The sequence below is a fragment of the Ciona robusta genome, chromosome 8 (assembly GCF_009617815.1).
Source record: "Ciona robusta chromosome 8, ASM961781v2".
In the NCBI taxonomy this organism is placed as follows: domain Eukaryota; kingdom Metazoa; phylum Chordata; class Ascidiacea; order Phlebobranchia; family Cionidae; genus Ciona; species Ciona robusta.
Window position 1 is genome coordinate 2,532,634 of NC_143242.1, and position 10,834 is coordinate 2,543,467.

Below are 10,834 nucleotides of genomic sequence, written 5' to 3' on the forward strand. Positions count from 1 at the left end.
TCCAATAACCTATTAACAGAGGCTTGTGAACTAAGCGCCATATGCTTCATTGTTTACATTAGTTGCAGAGACCACGGAAGGTTTTGCACTGCGGCATATGTTCTGTGGCGCAAATAAAGGGCGATACGAAAAATAAAACAATACTTTATCCGCAATATTGTTTTAAGAATTATTGGCAAGAGTTTTATTGGCGCAAAGTAGGCGATATTAAGAATAATAAGCAACCATACCCCATGTACTGATTTACAATGTCCGACCATGGCCTGGTCGAATCTTAAGTAATGCTGTATATATACGTTAATCAAGTACGTATTTACTTACACTCGAAATAAACGCGTTCAAGCTAAAGCCGTTTACGTTGCGCATTCAAAATTTGGCTCGTCACATTTATTTCGAGGGCAAAAAATAAACATACCTCAGATGTCACAGTGATTATTACGCCTACCTCTAGCCCAGAAGTTACGGATTCAAGGCTCGACGCTGCTACCATTGTGGCGCATTTGTCTATGACTCTATGGTAAAGACCCTTAAGCTTAACGGCAATTGTTCAAACCTTGTGGTCCACCGTATTGTAACTACTGTCGTTGCTCCGCCACCCGAGGATGAATAAGCGACTTTATACATTCGGATAGGACGTAAATCATCAACGGGCCAGTGAAGGTATAGTAGGATGGGGGAAAGTGGGACATCTTCGGCGCATAATATCTGGACATCCTGATCGTGTTTTAAACAGTTAACAACGGTCTATGGGAGTCTTGGGCATATAGTTTCATAATTCTTTGAAAGTTTCTTGTTTACTACCACATTGAACGAGAAAATAGAGTTAAAATGTGTCCCAACTTTCCCCACCCTACTATATATATATATATATCTCAATATACTTCACTGTTCTAACTTTCTCTCTTGAATTTGTGAATATCATTTGCATCTCAAGAAATGACGTGATCTCTTTTTGCTATAAAACAGCATTTCTTATTTAAATTAATTATTTCGCGAAGATTATTTCCTAATTAATGTAAAGATATAGTAGGGTGGGGAAAGGTGGGATACCTACTTATTCTATTTTCTCGTCCGATTTGGCGGTAAACAAAAAAAGTCAACGAGTTATAAAACCGTACCCATAGACCGTTGTTAATTGTTTAAAACACCATCAGGATATTTGGAAAATATGTGCCAAAGGTGTCCCATCTTCCCCCACCCTACTATACAATACTGTAGCGTTAATGTTTCGTTCGTATTGTATACCAGAAACGCTACTTGGATGTTCCTTAAAATTAGGTATATATTCTAACTGTATGTAGTCGAATGCTAGTCGTTCTTCTTAATTTTAAACTCGAAAAACGTATCGTATTACAAGGAAAGGGTGCGGCTAGCTTACTTGCGCACCTAAAGATAAACCCAGTGATGTCACGTCCCCTTTGAGCGGTTGCATGACGGCGTGTCAAACAAGCCGCGATTCGGGCCAAGTAGTAAGCTGCTTTGTTTAACAATCGTCGTCAAAGTCGGCAGTGCGCGCCCATGCGATGTCGAACAAAGCGACAAATTCTCAAGCTCGCCGCCAAGTAATCCAAGCACCAGAAATGTTTGCGGCTTTTTGCGCAGGCGAAGTCTTATAAGCCATTGCCTCGGCAGCATACCAGACTTTGCGCTTCACTAGCATCTGACTAAACCGCGCACAGCGGCTTTCCACTCGCCAGTAAATACCAAAGCAATGGCCAAACTGTACCGAGTTTGACAGGATCTAATTGCCTGTGTACAGACCGATTCCGGGATCGTCAGATAAGTCGCCGGACTTCACGCGTAACGTTGTTCTTCTGGCGCCAAAACCAGACATTTGCGGAGATGACAAAATGTACTGTAGAAGGTGACAGTGGAAAACGGACGCGCGAATTCCAGGCGGAAACAGAGTGAAGCACAAATAGAAATACATGAGAATTATAAAAAAATAGTAGTAAAAATCACAATGGTATAAAGCGTGGAGAACAACAACAAGGTCGACTGCAAATCGGGTCAACAACTCTTTAAAATTCTTGCGTTCACCTGTTCCGGGATTACGGGGCCCAAAATCGCCTTACCGAACGAGGAAGGAATTTCAAGCGACGGCCAGCGTTTTGGGAATAAGTCGGTGGCTTCACGCAACGTTACATCAGTGTAGACCGATAACAGCTTGTCATAATAACACCTCAGTTTAGGGGAAGAGGTGAAGCAGCAGTACAAAGCACCAATTAAGGAACACTTGGGTCGAAACGACCGTCACGACTGCAGCAGATTTTGCTTAACAAAAAGCAGGGCGTCACGGGCTACGTAGGAAACTGCTCCATTGGTAAAATGGAGTCGAAGCTCGGGTCTGGTAATATCGACACCTCTAAGCGCTTTCGAGGCCACCTGTAACTTTTCGGGAGCTGTGCCTATTAAAAAAACATAGGCAATATTATACGAGGCGTTTAGGTGTAAGGTGAATATTTACACATGCCCAAAACAGTTGTCAAAACAAAGCGATGTTTTATAGCTAGTTTTATGGGCTATAACTTTAATTACATGTGTGTAGCTATGTATATGTGCATCAATACCGACTTAACGCTATAAGCATGTAACACTTATGCACGCAAGTAACACTTGAAAACTTCAAAAGCTCGATACGGATTATTAAAACCTTACAGTGTCGATGCTTGTCAACTCTTCTAAGTCTCGAATGAGTTCGTAAGCGAGGTCTTCTGTGACCAGGACCTGCAGCCACGGTCCCCTGGCAGCGTAGGGGTTTCGTTCATTAACGAACGCTCCCTCGACCCCTAAAAAGGGTGTTGGGTTGAAAACAGGCGTGACAAAGAGCGCGGGTGGTTGCGACATCGGTAAAAGCATCTCACTAATGGGTTACCTGTTGCTACGAATGTCACAGCCGTGTCTCCGTTCACGCTTTTGAAAGTGAAATGCCGGCCATGCAGTACACGACCTTTGCAAGCAAGGGCGAGTAGGGAACCTGCCTCAAGATTAAACTTGAGGTGTACTGCGTCCAATGTACGTGTGTATACCATCTCGTGCGGCACGTCGTTCTCGCGTGATCTGTAAATCGCCACGTTAGAACTAGTTGTTTATATGTCAAATGATGGTTTAGGCAAAAATAAACTTACACAAGTTCCCTTGAAGGGACAGAGGGAAGGGCCTGGTGCTTGGCGCGGCCCAAGCCTTCTAGAAGCGCATCCTTGATTTGATTTGAAACTGCGAATAAAAACGGTGATCTTAAAAAAATAAAAAAAAAAAACGGTGAAAAAATACAGCTCAAAATTTTAGCATATATATATATATATATATGCGTGCTAGTTTATACGAGGAAAATTGGTTTCCTCTGTTTGAAATACTATGTACACAAAGTTACAGTTTATAAGAATGTTACTCGGCATTCTATTACCTATTCATACGTGCCGTAATTATTTGGTAAACACAGCTTAAAGTAGCGATCTTACAATATCTTTAAGTGGCCGGTAAGATAAATATAGATAAATACTCAAGCCAGCAATTTTCATTTCTCACCTTCCTCTGAGATTTTCGGTGGTAAATGTAACTCGTCTCCGTTCTCGCCGTAAATTGCGTCTGTCGATTCGATCCACGTACATTTGGCGCTGACACCGCTGAGATTTGAGCCGTTCTGCCTGATCCCCTCATCGACGCTCTCCTGGGTTTGGCAGATAGAGGTTTTGTTGGTTTGTGCTAATTCGTTTTCGATGCGCCCGCCGAGTGATGGCCACGCTGTACCTACTTGTAATGACGGGTCGATCTCGAAAATGGTCTCGCCTCTCCTCATGTCGGTGACAAGCCAAGGCCCGCCGGCTCTGCAAGATCAAAGCGAACAAAAAACATCATTTTTCCCGATTACCAATAACTTCCACTCATCAATTCTACTTACAGGGGAATAGTTTTAAGCAGCTCGATAACGCCTGGGCCGTTCCACTGCTGCGCCGCCTGCAGCTCCTCGGTGCAAACGCCGACGACCTAGACCGAACAGATATCGAGTTACAACCAATTTCGAATGGGCAGCACTATAAAAAATACTTGTATGAAGTTGACCGATCCGATCGGTGTAGTAACCATCGGTAGTTGGGCGTCATCTGTCATGAGCATGTGCTGCAACCTTGACTCGCAGTTGTCCAGTGGTGCGTGCCATGAAACATGATCTCCACTATAGAGAGCGTTTTCTGCATGAAGCAACCAGACTCAATTACTGTGACCAATTGTGGCGGATTTAAAACAGTAAAAAGTTAAAAATATAAAAAATCACCAATTTTTATATACACGTATTAAAATAGATTATTAAAAGAAAATAAAGAGATGATATTGTAAAATAACATGCTATGCACATATTTCATGCTATGGTTGTAAATTTTAAGGTCTGTATAGTATAACATCTGCTTTAAATCTGGGTTCAAAGTCAAATATCAATGCTTTCATATATTCGATTTAAACTTAAGATTAACCAGTCCTAACACTCATTTTGTTCCATAAATAAATGTTGTGGTTAGAATTCAAAAACGCTGGAAATTCCAATAGAAATACAAACAAGATGCAGACATACAAATACAGAACAGGAATAAGCAAGTACATGAACGTTGATCCCTAGTAAATATGTTAAACATCTTATCATAAATATTAACATAACTGGTGAGATTTCTTAATTGAAACCCTAACAAAGCATCATAGTTCCAGTCGTAAGCTGTAAGAACTGGTTTGCATGTAAATAGTTGTCTGTAGGATTAAGACTCTATTTGTTATTAACTGCCACTACAGATTTACAGATTACTTAGGAGAGCAGGCACATGCCGACAAAACTAGAACCAAATTTAATCCCTTCTTGAGTTAAGCTACTAAGAAGAGAAATTCACTGCTAAGTCAGATTGCTTTTTAAATAACCTAAACATCATAGGGACATAGAGGTAACACACTGACAGGGAAGGGTCTTGTGAAGTTAAGATCTTTATCATCCTAACAGGCACATCCTAACACCACAGCGCGACAAATTGACCCACTACAAACCATGAGCCAAGCATACACTGGATTAGTAAGTTCATCAAAGAAGTTCATACTCAATGGGATTGATAAGTGATGGACACTATCACGAAATTGTTACCTGACTGGAAGACATATCGGGCCAATGCCTGGAGCAATTCAGCAGGCCAAGTGGGTGGTCCACTCTCGCCGGGCTCTCGTTTCAACCGCATCGTTAATTCGAATCCAAATCCGCTGGGGCCGTCAGAATTGCTAGTTCTGCACAAAGGTGAAAACGCCTTAAAATGGCCGCCGGGATATACTTTATTGTACTGCGGCCTACACAATTGTTAGGTACTTCGGAAAGAGAGAGAGACTGACTGTCTATAACTAATAAACTTCACACAGTCTTATCCAGGATTTTTTGCTCCAATGGTTCGTCATACATAATAATACAGTGTATCACTATCAATTGTAAGCTTACGGGTGCACACGTCCATCGCCATGCAAATCTGAAAATCCAAAGGTAATGTAGTGCCAATGTTCTGGAATGTTTCGTTCAGGGTCCCCTTTATTGTAATACATTGAAACATAATCCAACGGGTCTGGTCCTCCAAGCCTATGAAGTTTATTATTTATATATTAATTAATTGTTCAAAAAACATACATATATATACACTCTATTGAATTAGACCTGTATATTTAATTAGCATAATTTTAAATATTATCGCAACCTGTCCTTAAAAAATAAGTGGTAAAGTAAAAACCTAATGCATCTAAAAAAATGTTATTGCACATTAAAAGCACTGTTTTTCTATGTCTGTAGACCACATTGTAGCGCCCGAAAAAAACATAGTAGGAAAAAGAGTTGCTTTGCTTACCAATATTTAATGACAGCAGTTACTTGCAAAGGGTTAGGTTGGTCATGATATACATTTCGACAAGCTTGATAAATAGCATCTAGTCCAGGTGGCGGGGTAGGAACCATGTTCACCGAATTACTTGGTGGTCTGGCATATGTTTTCTCTTGTGCTGCCTGCATAAATGTTCCTGCCATTGGCCGTGAAAGCTTTAAACACGTACTTTGAGTGCGCAGCATTTAATCAATTGATGATACAAAACCATGAAGCATTTTGAAACAGTTTATATCCTGAAATTGTATAGGAAAATTTTAGGAAAATCTCAATACAAAATCTAAAACAGCTCAATCCATATTCATAAATATGACATTACATGTAGATTTGTGCTGCATTTCACAGAACTTTGTCATAATATGATTTTGAAAGGCAACATTTTTAGTAAAACATGATAACATTGTTCTAGTGTAAAGAATCGAGCTGTTCTGTTCGGTATCCATTATTGTCAACCACATCTGCACCACAGTACCACACATACAGCTATATACATGGAAACTTAAAACCGTATCTCAGTTCACTAACATTACATACGCCCTTGTAGCATCGCTATCCATTGAACAAATATTACTGTACAGAGTAGAGTGCTGCTATGCGACAAGTAACAGCTTCGCTCACGTTCATCCGATAATTAAATGCGCAAACAGTCAGAATAAATAAAACTAAATCGACTCATCCATTTCCTACAGTGCGTGACTCAGACTAAGGCTGGTAAGGAAGCCGTTTGCTCAGACGTTCCTTCAATCGATTTCAGCAAAAGCCCCGTGAAAAAAAGAAAAAAGCGGTTAGTAGCTGGCCCACCCAAGACGAAAGCGGAGCGGCGGTGAGACTGCGATGTGCGCGGATTCGCACGAAACGCTGGCATGTTACTATTTGACAAAAAATAATCGAATTGACTTGTTTACCTTTAACAAGCGCGGGCGTTTTTCTCTTGTTGCGCTGCCTTCGTCTCGTTTTCCTTTCCCTCTTCGTTTGTGCACTTCATGCTCGGATGCGCTTGAATTAGCTCGTTTGCGTCATTCACCCGCGAAGCCTCGGAGCGGCGTATTCGTTAATTTGAGCGCCTTTCATGCTCGGCTTTACGACTTTTAAAGCGCAATTTGCCACCGGCTGCATATGAAAGCGACAAGAATATAATATACCGGCCACCTGAGATGGAGCCGTTAAATTTCAAGCGCCATGCGGTCGTAAAACCGACGGTGGAATGCTTCTGTGAAGACGGCCGCAGCTAATAGGATGGAGCGTCGCGGGAGATAAACCAGTTCCCTATGACGAATAAAAAACAGTTTTTGTGCTTCTGCCCTTCGAAAAAGCAATCCGATTTCACGGGTTTCGAATCCTATTTTATGACCAAATTTGGCTATTTGAAAATATTCACACCAAATCTTAAATTCGAAATCCCCCTTTCAAGACCCCAATAATATGTTCTTGGTTAGTGTCAACGTAACTTTGGTTAGGGTTAAAGATTGGAAAATATAACAATATGGCTATTCTTGGCTTTTAGTACTGGTCATTTTAGATTCGGAATAATAATAGGGCAAGATTAAAAGCGTCCCGGCCCATAAACAAATGTCAGCGATAAGGATTATTGCGATACAACAGGCCAGAGCCGAGAAGGATTAAGAAAATGAAAATTTACGGCTGTGTATAATCCATGAGAGATTATCTGTTGTCGTGGCGCACAGGTTAAAGAAACATAGCCTAAAAACTCACTCATTTTGGTATTTTACTGCATTGAATCTGACTTCAGGCAAAAATCTGTTATGACAAGTCGGCGTTTTTGCGAAGCAATTAAACTGGCTGCAGACTGCAGTAGACCGCTATTCTGTGCTTGAACATCTGCGATGATAGATTTATACCACCAAAGCTACCCCAATACGCAAAAAATAGAGTTTTAGAAAAACAGGTATATAGTAGGGTGCAGAAGATGGGACACCTTTTCATTCTATATTCTTAATAAACAAAGAACATTCAGAGAATTATAAAATCGTATCCTCAGGACTTCCACAGACCGTTAACATTTTTTTCAAAACACGATTAGACTATCTGGATGTTATGTGTGAAAGGTGTCCTATCTTCCCCCACCCTATAAACAAAGTGAATATGTCTGCGCGCGAAGTTAAAGACGCAACATTATTGACGTAATCAAAATTGATGTGGTTTGGTAATCGATACGATAAGCAAAAGGCAAGATAACGCCAGTCGTATGCTAACACGTCAGCACGAATTGCTTTTGTGTTTACGCATTACACTTTGGTAAATACAATGGCGTAGTAGCGTGTCAAAGTTTCGTTGATAACGAACCCAGCAAGTCACTATTTCTGCTTATTTTGGCAAAGTTCGACATATACGCACACAGCACCTGGTCTCAACAAAATATCGCCTCGACCTTTTAAAATTGTTATCGAAATTAATAGGGAAAACGCAGCTGTTTTTGCCTAAAACACAATCGAAATTACTCTATGTTTTGCGGTTTTGTAATAAGGTTTATAGAATAGATTATCGACTGCATATTTACATTGTTTACGACACCAATAAATTGTTTATAATCGATGCCTGATTTAGTGTTAAATGCTGGTTGGGTGTTTGGCTTTTATGTTTTCTGTTTATAGCAATCATTTTTATCACCCTATGAACTTTTAAAACTATCATTTATAAAACTAAGAGCATTTCAGAAATCATGGTAAATATGGAGTGGGGAAAGATGGGACACCTTTGGCACGTAATATCCAAATATCCTGATCGTGTTTTAAACAATTAACAACGGTCTATGGAAAGCGTGAGGGTGCGGTTTATAATTCTTTAAATATGCTTTGTTTACTACCAAATGGGACGGAAAATAGAATAAAAAAGGTGGCCCACTCTACTATACCATCGATGGTATATAAGCGGTTTTGATAACGCCGTAAGTAAAGGTCGGTACAAGTATTCCAAAACAACTCCTATATTAGTAAATGTTTAAGTTGGTTATCATGTATATTAGGGTGGGGAAAGATAGGACACCTTTTGACTCTATTTGGTTGTCCCATTTGGTAGTGAACAAAGCATATTTAAAGAATTTTAAACCGCACCCTCAACACGATCAGGATATTTGGATATTATGTGCTAAAAGTGTCCCATCTTTCCCTAACCCACTATATAACAACATAAATAACATAATTTTTGTCTCCTCGAAAACGATAGCAAAGGTCATGTTAGTTAAAGAACAAAGCGAAGGGAATCAACAGCAAAACAGCAGGTGCAAAACACGCTATGAATATACGTGTGATGAAAACGTCAGTTAAAAAGCGTGGCTCTTGCATCCCGAAATGTGTGTGAATGTGACATAATAATCTTAAGTCAATTGAGGACCACGATGTTAAATAATAACAGTATTTCGAGAACTGCTGCCGCTGTAGGTTGAAAGCTTTATTTATGGTTTACCGTGCAGCATTTTAACAAATTCAAAAAAATACCTTGGTAATGTTTAACACCTATATATGCCTTTCTGTTTTAAAGGGTATATACAAACCCAGGTGCGGTTAATCGATCAAAAAGAAATATAAGCATCGGAGCAAAGGTTTTTATAGAACATCACCTGAAGGGCATGTTGCCTGTCGAAACTGCATTATAAATCTTATCAATGGAGTAAAATGCGGACCGCAGTTAAAACTCACGCGTTCGGGCCTTATCACGGTGGGAAATGCAATCTCATGTTTTTTATTAATTCAACGGCCGCTATATATGGGTATTCGATTGTGCGCAAATTATAGGTTCAGACCAGCTGCTACAAAGGTTAACCGAGTCGCTTTTAAGGTATTTTAAAACCTGATTAAAACTAACCAACTATAGTTAGCCTGTTAGCGTTTAATGCATAGCATATGCCACTATATGCATCAGGATTAAACAGGTATATGCTTACTGTAAACCTTTTGTATAGGCTATATATAGTAGGGTGGGAGAAGATGAAATACCTTTTAGCACATAATATAGTGGGGTGGGGGAAGATGGGACACCTTTAGCACAAAATATACTGGTCGTGTTTTAAACAATTAACAATGGTCTATATGAAAGTCGCGAGGGCAAGGTTTTATAATTCTTTGAATGTTCTTTGTTTACTACTAAAATGTACGAGAAAATAGAATGAAAGGTGTCCCATCTTCCCCCACTTTACTATATACAACAGCGGTAGGGCTAGATTCGTAAACCATCCTCAATGTTATAAGTTTAAAAGCAAGGTACAGCAGATTTTCGTATTCCCCGTACACTAGTGCCCAAATTGGAAAAATCAAACGCTCCGAAGTATATCCACGATCACGCGAGAATTTAGACATGTAAATCGGTCGTTTGGATCCTGTATCCACTTTTGCTAAAAAAAAATCGAATGCCGTTTTGTAATACGAATATATATAAATCATAAAATATCGTATCGATCCGATGTCATATCAAATCAATTTAGGCTACAACCATTTTGACGACGGTAACCTGGCGCGCCGCTAAGTGGATATCCGATACCACCCAGTTGAAAAAGCTGCAGTCATCGACAACACGATTTTTACGCGTAAAGACTGAAGCAAAATTATTATATGGAAAAGCTTGTCAGGGTCAAAGTTAGTATAGACCTATACTAACTTTGGTCAGGGTAACACAGCAGGTACAGCCTGCATATAACGAACGACCAACCTGTTAATTTTTAAGTTTTAAAAAATTCCCTGGTATTTCCAATTCTTTAGACTTGACTTGCGTTTTACAACGAATTTTCGTAAGTTCCACCTCGAATTTCGTGGTGTATTTCAAAAAATTATGCATAAAATTCGACCAGTACCTGCATGCAAATTTAGCCATATCAATGTTTTTTGGCTACTTGACACGTGCAGCAACTATTTGAAATCTGTGTTGCCAAACCAGTATTCAGTTCGTAAAGATGCCCTTTGCGACAAACATAAACAGGTTATTTTATGGCG

The 10,834-nt window shown here is 39.8% G+C and overlaps 1 protein-coding gene across 1 annotated transcript; it reads right to left on the minus strand.

The window, feature by feature from the left end:
• Positions 1–1,833: 1,833 nt before the first annotated feature.
• Positions 1,834–6,817, minus strand: LOC149732240 (suppressor of fused homolog). Its single transcript, XM_089883619.1, has 12 exons — positions 6,797–6,817; positions 5,859–6,127; positions 5,462–5,596; positions 5,120–5,256; positions 4,048–4,190; positions 3,902–3,987; positions 3,755–3,827; positions 3,529–3,670; positions 3,129–3,216; positions 2,876–3,060; positions 2,659–2,789; positions 1,834–2,408 (listed from the first exon to the last, which is right to left on the minus strand). Exons 2-12 carry the CDS (start codon positions 6,074–6,076, stop codon positions 2,301–2,303), a joined length of 1,446 nt encoding a protein of 481 aa, XP_089739745.1. The 5' UTR covers positions 6,077–6,127; positions 6,797–6,817; the 3' UTR covers positions 1,834–2,300.
• Between the last annotated feature and the right edge of the window lie 4,017 nt (positions 6,818–10,834).